Source organism: Salvia miltiorrhiza, chromosome 8 (genome assembly GCF_028751815.1).
Source record: "Salvia miltiorrhiza cultivar Shanhuang (shh) chromosome 8, IMPLAD_Smil_shh, whole genome shotgun sequence".
Lineage (NCBI taxonomy): Eukaryota > Viridiplantae > Streptophyta > Magnoliopsida > Lamiales > Lamiaceae > Salvia > Salvia miltiorrhiza.
The window spans coordinates 31425558-31438520 of NC_080394.1; the positions used below are offsets into that span (position 1 = coordinate 31425558).

Sequence of the window (12963 nt, forward strand, 5' to 3'; positions counted from 1 at the left end):
GGAATAACCAAGACAAAAAATAGCTAGTCAAAACAAGATAAAAAAACACGGGTTCTGAATAAAATCACAACCACTTTGACATTATGCAAAAATACAATTAAAATATTGAATTGATTTGGTGATGAAGCTTCTGCTGCAACCAAATTCTCTATTAGCTTCGGCCCAAATCAACCACTCCAGTTTCTCACTAGTCACTATATACGTATATTTGTTCTTCCACGCAACATAATCCACGGAAAATCCAACCTTTTACTATTATTTTATTCCCATTAATTCTTACCTGCAGATTATAAAAATATGCATAGCTACTGTTCACATCTCACAAAAGCAAACTTTGAACAATTACCATTCAACGACATAGACATAGTCGTTGACTCGATCAATTTTTTTGTTGTATAAATAGAGACTTATCTGCTCCACATTCTTCACAAATTCATCTATCTCAACTCATTGTCTCCCTAGCTAGCTCCCTATTAATTTCGAGAATTTTATTACTTTCATTAATTCCTTCATATCTTAATTGCTACGCAGCAATGCGTCGTTCCTTGGTATTTCTAGCATGGGCCTTGGCTCTTTTAGCTTGCTCTTCGTCATTTGCCTCAGCTCGGATCGTGCGACATACGTTTAATGTAATTGTTTTACCTTATTTTTTCATGCCTCTTTTTATTTAAATGAAAATGCAAGATATTTATATTCATACATATCATGCATGAAGTCGAACTCGCTCATGCAAACCAGATCTTATTATGGGGCTCAACCATAATTGGTTGTGTTAAATTTTTTTTTTTTTTTTGTATATATATGCATTATGTTCAAGGAGGATGTCATATTCAATTTATAAAGTATTTTTTAATAGTGAAATTTGTATATCATGATTTACCAATTTTGACGTGTTGAATTGCAGGTGGGAAATCTGACTGTGAATCGGTTATGTCGTGATCAAGTAATCACTGCGGTGAATGGCGGTCTTCCCGGACCAGCCATTGTAGCTCGAGATGGTGATACGCTTGTTGTTCGTGTTAACAACATATCACCATATAATGTGACTATTCATTGGTATGATGTCATCTCAAATTAAATAATATATATATATATTATACTCTTTTTTTCTTTTTTCTTATATGTTTCTGTTTCATGGTATATTTTGCAGTTTGATTATGTATATACCATGAAACAGAAACATATAAGAAAAAAGAAAAAAAGAGTATAATATATATCTATATATATATATATCTCCGGTCACACGTCCTAATTAATTTTTATATCATAAAAGTCAAAGAGTGAGTGGGAAAATTAAGAAATTTCAAAGCAATACTCACTACGAAATTTGAAAAACAAGCCCTCCATACTCTGTTAATTATTAGTTTTAGATTTGCTATATTCATGGATAATCCTCGAAGCGGCACGAACTTAAGATCAATTGATCATGTTATATTAAAATAAAATGTACTGATAATCCACAACTAAAGTTTCTCCGACGTTTAAGTACAATCTCTCTCCCTCTTTTTATTTATTTATTGAAATCGTGTGGATGATGCAAGTCGATAACTAATTTGCTTGTCGAAGGTCATATTAGGGACTATGTCTAGTCGTTGCATGCTGATTGATTAATTATTCGACCAATTAATAAACGTCCCAATCTGAAGAATTTTTTTATCTTAATTGCCAAAAGTTTCAACACAGAGGCTAGCACTAGTTTGGAGATATTATTTTATATTTTAGATAAATGAGATTGTATAAGAATTATGTTATTGTTTGATGTGACAACGCAGGCATGGGGTGTTCCAGTTAATGAGCGCATGGGCCGATGGGCCTGAATATATCACCCAGTGTCCGATTCGACCCGGTCAAAGCTACACTTATAGATTCAACGTGAGCCGCCAAGAAGGAACTTTGTTGTGGCACGCACACTTCAAAGCGCTCCGAGCCACGATCCATGGAGCCTTAATAATCCGACCCGCACGAGGTCGCACGTACCCATTTCCAGCACCATTCCGTGAAATTCCAATCGTCCTCGGTTAGTAACTAATATAATTGCATTTCACATATATACAGTATAATTTATGAATCAAATCAACTCACGAGTATATCTGTGGATGCAGGCGAGTGGTGGAATGCCGATATCATGGACATCGAGGAGGAAGCCGTCTCTCTTGGCCGACCGCCTAACGTCTCCAATGCTTTTACTATTAACGGCCAGCCCGGAGATCTCTTCCCATGCTCCTCAAACAGTACGTCCACTCCACATAAAACAATAATATGCATCCAAATCTAGTCAATAATTTTCGTTTTATTTAAATAATTACAGACACGGTTAGGTTCACGTTAGTACAAGGAAGGACCTATCTTCTACGGATAATCAACGCTGCACTCAACACTCCATTATTCTTCAAGATCGCCAATCACAAATTCACAGTGGTAGCCATCGACGCGTCCTACACCGACCCCTACGACAGCGACGTTTTGGTTTTATCACCGGGACAGACCATTGATGCCCTGATGACCGCCGATCAAGCGCCGGCCCGCTACTACATGGCCGCGAGCGCCTACGTCGTCCCTCCACTTGCTCCCTACGTCAACATCTCCACCACCGCAATCGTGTCCTACATTGGAGCAGCGGCGTCGACTGCGGCGCCCCTAATGCCCGTTATGCCCGCCGCCAACGACTCCGACACGGGGCACAGGTTTTTAAGCAACTTGACCGGTTTGACCAGTAGCCCGCATTGGACCCCGGTCCCACTGGAGATAGACGAGCGCATGTTCGTGGTGGTGGGGCTAGGCCTCACCCCATGCGAGAACCCGAGCGGGGTTTGTGGTGGGCCCAACGGGTTGAATATAGCGGCGTCCATGAACAATGTGTCGTTCGAGCTCCCCACAGGGCTATCGATCATGGAAGCCTTGGTGAACAACGTGAGCGGGATATACACGACCGATTTCCCCGACAACCCACCGGTGACGTTCGACTACACGAGCCCGAGCAATGCACAGAACCCGGAGTTTCTGGGGACGGTGAAGGGGACGAGGGTGAAGCAGTTCAAGTACAATGCAACAGTGGAGATGGTGTTCCAGAACACGGCGGTGCTGTCGTCAGATGATCACCCAATGCACTTGCACGGCCTCAATTTCTACGTGGTGGCGCAAGGCTTTGGAAACTACAATCCCCAAACTGATGGGGCGAATTTCAACTTGGTGAATCCACAAGAGCGGAATACTGTGGTGGTTCCTGCCTTCGGATGGGTGGTGATTAGGTTCCGAGCTAACAATCCGGGTGTATGGTTCGTGCATTGTCACATAGACGGACACGTGCCGTGGGGTATGGCTAATGCTTTTATCATTGAAAATGGGCCCACACCGGATACAACTTTGCCTCCCCCTCCTGCGGATCTTCCACAATGCTAGTTCCATTGCCTTCGCTAAATGGATATATAATTCTTTTTCAACATTTACTCTAGTTTCATTTATTGTATTTTTTTTTCTAATTTCAGTTCAGTAAATGTAATTTCATTGGTGTGTATTTTGCTAATTGATGTATTTCATAATAAAATCATTATAACATTTTCCTTCAATTCCTGCTCCAATAAACCAATAACAAGACAACTTTAAAGTTATGTTAAGGGTGGTGGCATTGGTAGCTCCTTTGCTTCTCTAACGAGTTGGGAGCTAGCTCCCTTCCATTGCAAATTGCCATGTTGGCTCAACTCCCTAAACCCAACTCCTACACATAGAACCCAACTCCATGCACATAAAGCAAGAAATTTGTGGGCCATGGCTGCCAATTTTACTTTTGTTTCAATTTTTGGTTTTTTTTGCATGTTTTAAACTTTGAATTTATTTAATGAAATTATTGGCAAATTAGTGCTCCAATTGCATTTAATTTCTTTTTTTTGTTTCAAAATTTTCGTTGCATTCAATTTTTTTTTTTTTTTTTGCATGTTTTAAACTTTCAATTTATTATTGCGAAATTATTGGCAAATTTGTGCTCCAATTGCATTTAATTTCTTTTTTTTTGTTTCAAAATTTTCGTTTCATTTAATTTTTTTTAATGAGCATGCATTTCTATTTTTTTCTTTATAATGATATAATTTTTTATTTTATTTTAATGTGTAATTCTTTTATTTATTATGTGTAATTTTTTTGCAAGCAACCGACACAAGCTTGTTTGCTAAATTATTTGTAGTTTTATTAATTATTTTTATTTTAGTTTTCTTATCTATATATACTTCAAGTTCTCAGTATTGCATACCATAACTTATCTTCTCTTCTTTGTGTTTATTTCTTGATTCTATTTTTCTTTCAAAATGTCGAACTCACCAAATCAAGATCAAATAAAAGAAATGCTTAAGAATTGGATTCGTGAAACAGCGAAAGATGATATAGAACGAGAGATGATTGCTATTGCTGATGAAGAAGATGCAGAAACAGCTCATAGTTCGTCAAGAAGAGCAGCCCGCCGAAAATATGTTGAGCGAGACCGTGAAAGCGGACATGAGCGTCTTATCAAGGATTATTTCGCCGAGGTTCCCACGTTTGGCGCAGATACATTTCGTCGTCGATTTCGAATGAGAAGGGAGTTATTCCTTCGCATTGTTCATGCGTTGGAAAATCACTCAGATGAGTTCAAATTGAGGCGAGATGCAACTGGAAGAACCGGCTTATCACCACTTCAAAAGTGCACGGCAGCTATCCGTCAATTGGCATATGGGTGTCCAGGTGATTCACTTGATGAATATATACGAATGGGCGACAGAACTGTCTCAAGTTGTCTAGCCAATTTTTGTAAGTGTGTCATTGAGGTATTTGGAGCTCAATACTTGAGAAGTCCCAATCAAGATGACATTCAACGTTTGCTTCAACTTCATGAGCAAAGGCATGGATTCCCTGGAATGTTGGGGAGTCTCGACTGTATGCATTGGGAATGGAGGAATTGTCCCGTCGCTTGGAAAGGTCAATATACTCGAGGAGACTATGGTGTCCCGACTGTCATTCTTGAAGCTGTGGCGTCTGCAGACTTGTGGATATGGCATGCATTTTTTGGCAAGCAGGATCCAATAATGATATAAATGTTCTTCATGGCTCACCCTTGTTCAATGCTGTTTTGCAGGAAAATTCCCCACAAGTTCAGTTCACAGTGAATGGTACGTCATATAATTTTGGATATTATTTAACAGATGGAATTTATCCCGAATGGGCTTCATTTGTTAAGAGTTTTCCATGCCCTATGGATCCAAAAAGAATTAAATTCAAGGAAAGGCAAGAAGCTGCAAGAAAGGATGTGGAGCGCGCGTTTGGAGTGCTCCAATCTCGATGGGCGATAATTAGAAATCCTGCTCGTTCCTATCACGTCCATGACATGAGAAAAATTATGCTCACAAGCATTATCTTACACAACATGATTATTGAGGATGAGGGAGACGAAGCAATCGCCTGGTTTGACGGAGACACGTCTCATTCGGCAACAATAGCCATGGGTTCTAGCCAAGAATTTCAAGCATATCTTAGTAATTACAACAAGTTACGAGATCGGGCAACACATCACCAACTTAGAGCTGATTTGGTTGAGCATATTTGGACACTTTAATTATGTACTTTGAATGTTAATTGTGTATTTTCAACGTTAGTTATGTTTTTCCAATTTTAATTATGTAATTTCAATTATTTTATGTCATTTCAAAAGCTATTGCACCAGTCTAGACAATACCATGTGATACTTCTGCAAAAGCTATTAAATGAATTTCAGGCAATACCATGTGATATCTCTGCAAAAGCGTTTCACTAGTCAAGCCAATATCATATTTTAATTCTGCAAAAGCTTTGCACTACAAGCCAATATCATGTGTTAATTCTGCAAAAGCTTTGCACTAGTCAAGCTCATATCATGTCATGTTTCTGCAAAAGCTTTGCACTAGTCAAGCTAATATCATGTCATACTTCAAGTAAGCTTTTGAATCAAATTCAAACAATACCATGTGACACCTCTGTAAAAGCTTTGCACTAGTCCAGTCAATTAATGTGTTTCTTCTGCAAAAGATATTGTAATAGACCATTATTTGATTCGAAAATTTATGAATGTGATACCAATAATTCAAGGTCTATAAATTCCCCATGCACCACATCTATCTCTATCAAACTTTTTATTCTTCCATCTCAATATGCAAGGAAATTCAAGTTCTCAAAATTCAAGCTCCCAAAATTCTGACTCTTCTCCTATACAAAACCCACAATATAATCCGTATCTTTATCCACCAAATTTTTCTATTGGTTCAAATGTGATACCTCCGTATTTCATGCCCCAATATGGAATGCCACCACAATCTCAATTTTTTTCTTCCCCAACAACACAACATGCATCTAACGAGCAATCGTTTGGTTCTCTACCTTTCAACCCTCAACAATTTGGTTCTCTCTCTTTCAACTCTCAAACCTTCACATCTCAACCTTTCACTTCTCAACCCTTTGCCTCTCAAATTCCATCACATTGTACACAAATTAACCTCACTGATGCTGATGATGTTGTCGAAATTCCCACAAGCACAAAAAAATCAAAGAGAAAATGGTCTGTTTCAGAGGAGATTTGTCTTGCACAAGCTTGGGGCACCATCAGCAATTCCTCTATAGTTGGAAATGCACAAAAAAATAAAGAATTCTGGGAGAAGACTGTCGAATATTACAACGCAGCAAGGCCAAAGGACTCAGAACCTCGAAAATGGGAAGCTATTAAATCTCATTACTATCATATAATGCCTGATGTTAATATTTTTTCAGGTTGGTACAATAACTTCTATGAAAATCGAGCTAGTGGCCAAAGTGACGAGGATGTTCTAGACGCTACACTAGAAAAGTGGCGAAGCGTAAATCCAAAAAAGGAGTTCAAGTACCAGCACGTATGGAAGATAATGAGAGATTTAGAAAAATGGGCTCCACAACAAATGGCTCGTCATGCCAGTAAGAAAGCTAAGACATCTGAGTCGGAAAGTCACACGTCAACAGAAGGCATGCCTGAAGTTCGGAGACGTCCAATGGGGCAACAACGAGCAAAGAAACTTGATAAATCAAAAGGAAAAGGTAAAGTGGTTGAAGAATCAAATAATAAGTGGGAACAAATGTTGGAGATTAAAACAAAAGAATTTGAGCGCGCAGATGGAGAGCTTATGTTGAAAGAATTCGAAACAATTAGAATGGACACTAGCGGAATGACAGATGAAGAACTCCACATTCATTCCATGATTGTGGCAAGTATTAAAGCAAAACGTAATTGGTGATTTTTGTTATTTCTACTTTTATCTATGTAATTTTCGTTTGAATTATGTATTTTCAATTATTAAAATTCTCCTTTAATTTTTAATTTTAAGTTCTGTTGATGAATAATATGCGCAAATATATGCTACTCATAAAATAAAATTAAATTATAATTAAATTAAATTAAATAATATTAAATTTTAATAGAATTAAATTAAATTAAATTAAATATATAATTATCTTGCATAATTTAAATGAAATACACATTTAAATTGATGATAATACATTTAAATGTGTATATATATAATATTAAAAGATATGGTGGGACCCATAAAGGAGTTGCTTTTGTAGGTTTATTGTTGCAGAGGTAAGTTTATAAAAGTTGGTAGGTTTAAACTTTTGATGTGGCGCTGATGTGGCACATAAGGAGCTGCTTTTTTCTTCAAACCAATGCCACCACCCTAATTTATCACTATTTTTTTTCCGTCTTCGTTGAACTTCAATTTTATGTTAATTTATCTTTGAATAATTCTCCCTTCGTCTCATTAGTAATATCTCATTACTTTTGGTCAGAGAGATCAAGAAAAAATGTAGTTAGTGAATAAAGTGAGTTGATTGAAGATATTTAATGATTATTTTAAGTAGGTTGGTGTATAAAGTGAGTTGGAGTCATCATTAATAATATTTTAAATAGTTAACTTTTACTAAAATGGGTATGAGACATTACTAATGGGACGTACCAACATAGTAACTAAGACATTATTAATGGGTGTTCGTTTATTTTTTTTACCACCACGAGTGTACGGGTGCAATTAAGTACATAGGCAAGCAAGATCGAGTCCACAAAGATTGATTCCTAATAACTGTTATCCTAAACTATTATCCTCTATGTGAATGACAGAAAAATAAGGTTTGGTTTGAACGAATAAAATAAATAAAAGCATAAATAATCCACACAAGAAAGACGAAAGACAAATATGAAGAATAAATATCTGAGGGCTTTGGTTTCAACAGATTCAGAAAATCAAATATATTCAATTCAATCAATCAACTAAGTACACGTTTTTCCTATGACAATCTCAAGATTAGTCTATACCCACTCCCGTGGATTACATGCAAGGCTACCGTCCCCGAATCACTCTTAAAGATATAACTTCTAAAAGTTCCTAGGATTAAAGTCCTCACACAAGTCTCAAGTTCTTCCGACTAATATTAACAAGTATATATGTTCTGTGTTCTTAGTTAGGACAATAAAATTAATGTCAATTGTAATGGGTAAAATTCGTATGAACCGAAACTACACTCCAATAACGGACCAACCTAGCTTGTCTCGGCAGACAGAGCAGAGCAAACAAGCTCTGGCAGATGCGCGATCCCTCTGCTCTGGCAGCGGCATGATTTCTCTGCTCTGACAGAGGCGCGATCCCTCTGCTCTGGCAACGGCATGATCTCTCTGCTCTGGCAGAGGCGCGATCCCTCTGCTCTGGCAGCGGCATGATTTCTCTGCTCTGGCAGAGGCGCGATCCCTCTGCTCTGGCAGTAGCGCCATAGTAAACATTTCAACGCGAAAGTATACAAACTGGATTATAAGCTTAAGAAAACCTAGTCAAACATGGGTGACTAGGTCAAACGAAGGTCGCGGAAGATCGTTTCCTAAAAAATCGGAACCGCTAGGGTTTCAAAGAACATTCCAAAAAGCCCTAACCCTAGTCGCCTCCCTGCAGGCCCATAACCTATATATACTACTTCACTAACACAATCAAGGTACGCCATCATTGATACTCATACTGTCAATCTCACACTCCATTGATCTCCCGTTCTCCCCGCTCTTCCGTTCCGCCTCCACGCTCACAACTTCAAGGGTTCCGATCGCTTGACTAGCCCCGCTAGCCCGGACGTTTGTCGCCCCTTGTTCATCGTCGCTCACCAGCTTTAATCTAACTTCCGGGACACCCCGATCTTTCGGATACTCCATTTACTATTGCCTTTTCCTTTATCATCTACTTATTTTCGTTACGTTACTTACGTTACTATTTTATATCAATTCGCTGACTTGAGCGTCGGAGGCCCTTCCATCGACACCCCCACCGGTGCTCTTCGGAGGGCTCTAACGTTATTTATGGTCTCAGGTTGCTAGTGCCCGTCGATCCAGACGTGACTGACGTTGCTTCCGTAATTGTCGGATTCACCCCCTATAATTTGGCGCCCACCGTGGGGCCCTAGCAATCTCAAGCTACACCATGAGTGCTCCGAACGACGCTAACGACTCGAACAATGCCTCAAACCAATTGTGTTCAACCCAATCGGAGTTGCTTGCTCAAGTGGAGGTGAATGCCCGGATCTCCGCTTTGGCTGACCAAATCACGCAAGAACGAGAGAGTAGGCTCTTACTGGAAAAACAGAATGCGGAACTACTCGCTCGGTTGAATGCTTTCGCCCAGATCCAGACGCCTCCTCAAATCCAAACACCCCGCAATAACCGATTCCGAGTTCTCGTCAACTCCATGGTGGACATAGAGGATGTCCCGCTCACACCCCATGGAACTGAGATCAACCCAGATGACCCTTCATCATTGGTAAGGAACAATAGATCGAAGACCATTCATCCTGACCTGGATGCCCTTCTTGTGAATGCAGGTGAAACGCGCACCCTAGATCGGACTCCCAGAGCAGCCGGGGCAAACGTCACAGGTGCCCTCACACAGGCCAACTTAGTGACTGGGGAAATGGACCACTCCACCCCGACCGACCGGACCGATATCGCCCGTAGTCACGTAGTGCCGACACGACCACACAAAGATATCGCCCGTGGTCATGTGTGATGCCCCAACAAGACAACTAGAGGGACCGAGGCGAGCGATTCCAATCGGTCAGAATGGCAACACGCCAGATCAACCACCTCTTGGTGATCAGAGCCGACATGGCATGTTCAACGCCACCCAGAACTTGGATCCCACCTTGGCTAGAAGGTTGGCAGCTATGGAGACCATCATTCAACGAATCTCGGGAGTTCCGGCTCCGATAAAGAAAAGCGCAGAGAGTTGTTACGCCGACTCCCCATTCGTGGATGAGATAGCTTTGGTGGAGATGCCCAGGAAATTCAGTTTTCCACACATGAAGATGTTTGACGGCGCATCCGACCCGGACGACCATATAGCTCAGTACCGTCAAAAAATGTTCACCGTTGCTATTCCTCGTGACATGAGGGAGGCGTGCATGTGTAAGGGGTTCAGTTCTAGCTTAATAGGACCTGCCCTCCAGTGGTATACGAACTTTCCTAATAATTCAATTAGATCTTTTGCTCAACTAACGGATGTTTTTGTTCAACAGTATGCAAGCAGCAAGAAATTGGAAAAAATCTCAGAAGACTTGTATGCAGTTGTCCAAAGGCATGGCGAACCTCTTCGGGACTACATCGGACGCTTCAACAAAGAAAAAGTATCAATCACCAATTGCAGCAAACAGACCGCTGTCACGACCTTCTGTAAAGGCCTTCTGCCAGGATTAGACTTATACAAGACTCTCACCAAGTATCCATGCAAAACCATGGAAGACGTGTTGATCCAGGCTTGGGCTCAAATCAAATGGGAAGAGGACCAGTACAATATGCAAATAGTCTTCCCGCCAGAGAGACCCGAAAGAGACTACAGGGTCGACAGGAGATCCGGTCGAGACAATCGTGACAGACGAAGTGAACCCTACCCGCCATCTCAGAGAGGGAACAAGGGGAGGGGAGATTACGATCAAGCACCAACTACGCGCCCGCGCGAAAGAGCGAAACTCCCAGAGTACCTCCTGTCCATTTCACCCGTAGAAGCTGTAACAGCTTTGATGAACCTTGGCGATAAGGTTAGCTGGCCGGAGAAAATGAGGGCTCCACCCGACCAAAGAGACAGATCAAAATGGTGTGATTTTCATAGTGACCACGGTCACCGCACGGACGAATGCATCGCACTCAGATTGGAAGTGGCGAACTTATTGAAAAAAGGGCACCTCACCAATTACTTGACTGACAAAGGCAAGCAGACCCTGCAGCAGGCGAGGGATAGACAAGAGAAACACAGAGATGACAGCCCACCGGACCCGCCACATCACGAGAGGACTGTAAACGTGATATCCGGAGGTTCCGAAGTTAGCGAAATCACCCACTCAGCCGCCAAGAGACACACCAGACAGGCTAGATCAAGCAAATCAGGAGTTCCGCCTTTCGGCAAAGCTGGACCAACGGATCCAACTTTAACAATCAGCTTCGCAACATCCAAATCAGACAAGCTTCTACACCCTCATCATGATGCTTTAGTTATTTCCATTTATATTGCTAACTGTTTAACAAAGCGTGTGCTAATGGACAATGGTAGCTCTGCCAATATTCTGTTTTACAGTGCATATAGGGTGATGGGCTGGGACGAGTCCAAACTAATCAAGAAGCTGCCGTACTCGTCGGCTTCAGTGGCGAGAGTACGACTACTATAGGGGAGATCGGTCTTCCCGTTTACGCAGAAGGAATCAACCTTTCCACTAGGTTTCTCGTGGTAGATACCCCGTCAGCATACAACGTCATCCTAGGCCGTCCATGGATCCACGGAATGGAAGCAGTACCATCCACCTATCATCAAATCATACGATTCCCAACCAAATGGGGAGTCAAGGAAATCAAGGGAGAGCAGAAGGACTCCAGGGCGTGCTACCAAACTACTATGAAAGCGAAAAGCCCGTCCTTATAGCAATTACAACAAGAAGCTCCGTCTCATTCAAAGGCGAATGATATTCTGCAGTGCACTCAAGACATGAATCAACAGGCAGAGCATTATAATCAAGCTGCACGAACGAAGAGACCACGCAGCCTGATAGAGGAGGAGATGGTGGAGATAGATGAAGTCCAAATTAATGCGAGCTTTCCAGACCACAGAGTCCGGATTGGAGCACAACTCGAACCAGAGCTCAGAGAGAAGCTTATCAACTTCCTATCTGATTATTACGATTGTTTCGCTTGGTCCCATGAGGACATGACGGGGATTGACCCTAAAATTATTGTTCACAAGTTGCAGGTCGCCCCGGAATACCCGCCGAGAAAGCAGAAACGGAGAAAGTTTGCGCCAAAAAGGAATCAAGTGGTGAATGATGAAGTCACGAAGCTCCTTAAGAATGGACTGATCCGGGAAGTCCACTATCCTGAATGGCTCGCAAATGTGGTGGTAGTCAAGAAAAAGAATAACAAGTGGCGGGTATGCATTGATTTCACTGACCTCAACAAGGTGTGCCCGAAAGACTCGTTCCCACTGCCACACATCGACATGCTCGTGGATGCGACAGCAGGCCATGAACTGATGAGTTTCATGGACGCATATTCGGGATACCATCAGATACGGATGCACCCTGACGATGAGGAGAATACGGCCTTCATGACCAACGTAACATTATATTGCTACAAGTATATGTCATTCGGGTTGAAGAACGCGGGAGCAACCTATCAGCGCCTGGTCAATCGGATGTTTGCAAGTTTGTTGGGGTAAACAATGGAAGTCTACATCGACGACATGTTGGTCAAGTCCATCCACGCGAAGGACCACATTGATCACTTGAGGGAGACGTTCGAAATTCTTAGAAAATACAATATGAAGCTAAATCCTACTAAATGCTCTTTTGGTGTCAATGCAGGGAAATTCTTAGGTTACATGGTTACTCAGCGGGGAATAGAGGCAAACCCAGCTCAGATTGAGTCAATCC

General features: G+C 41.3%; 3 protein-coding genes and 1 pseudogene across 3 annotated transcripts; all 4 read left to right on the forward strand.

The window, feature by feature from the left end:
* Nucleotides 1–418: 418 nt before the first annotated feature.
* Nucleotides 419–3566, forward strand: LOC130997708 (laccase-7-like). The gene is made up of 5 exons (XM_057923107.1): nucleotides 419–629; nucleotides 905–1056; nucleotides 1773–2017; nucleotides 2103–2231; nucleotides 2309–3566. Exons 1-5 carry the CDS (start codon nucleotides 534–536, stop codon nucleotides 3397–3399), a joined length of 1713 nt encoding a protein of 570 aa, XP_057779090.1. The 5' UTR covers nucleotides 419–533; the 3' UTR covers nucleotides 3400–3566.
* A 362-nt stretch (nucleotides 3567–3928) lies between these two features.
* Nucleotides 3929–5731, forward strand: LOC130997709 (uncharacterized; annotated as a pseudogene).
* Nucleotides 5732–6299: 568 nt separating this feature from the next.
* Nucleotides 6300–7259, forward strand: LOC130998322 (glutathione S-transferase T3-like). The gene has a single exon (XM_057923749.1). It carries the CDS (start codon nucleotides 6300–6302, stop codon nucleotides 7257–7259), a length of 960 nt encoding a protein of 319 aa, XP_057779732.1.
* A 2791-nt stretch (nucleotides 7260–10050) lies between these two features.
* On the forward strand, nucleotides 10051–11709 carry LOC130998323 (uncharacterized). Its single transcript, XM_057923750.1, has one exon. The coding sequence runs from the start codon at nucleotides 10051–10053 to the stop codon at nucleotides 11707–11709; it is 1659 nt and encodes a 552-aa protein (XP_057779733.1).
* The last annotated feature ends 1254 nt before the right edge of the window (nucleotides 11710–12963 follow it).

Excerpts from the sequence above, each read along its gene's own strand:
- LOC130997708 (XM_057923107.1), top strand. The coding sequence starts at position 534 with ATGCGTCGTTCCTTGGTATTTCTAGCATGGGCCTTGGCTCTTTTAGCT. Across the intron at positions 1,057-1,772 it reads TATAATGTGACTATTCATTG|GCATGGGGTGTTCCAGTTAA; the intron begins GTATGATGTCAT and ends GTGACAACGCAG. Across the intron at positions 2,018-2,102 it reads TGAAATTCCAATCGTCCTCG|GCGAGTGGTGGAATGCCGAT; the intron begins GTTAGTAACTAA and ends CTGTGGATGCAG.
- LOC130998322 (XM_057923749.1), top strand. The coding sequence starts at position 6,300 with ATGCCACCACAATCTCAATTTTTTTCTTCCCCAACAACACAACATGCA.
- LOC130998323 (XM_057923750.1), top strand. The coding sequence starts at position 10,051 with ATGTGTGATGCCCCAACAAGACAACTAGAGGGACCGAGGCGAGCGATT.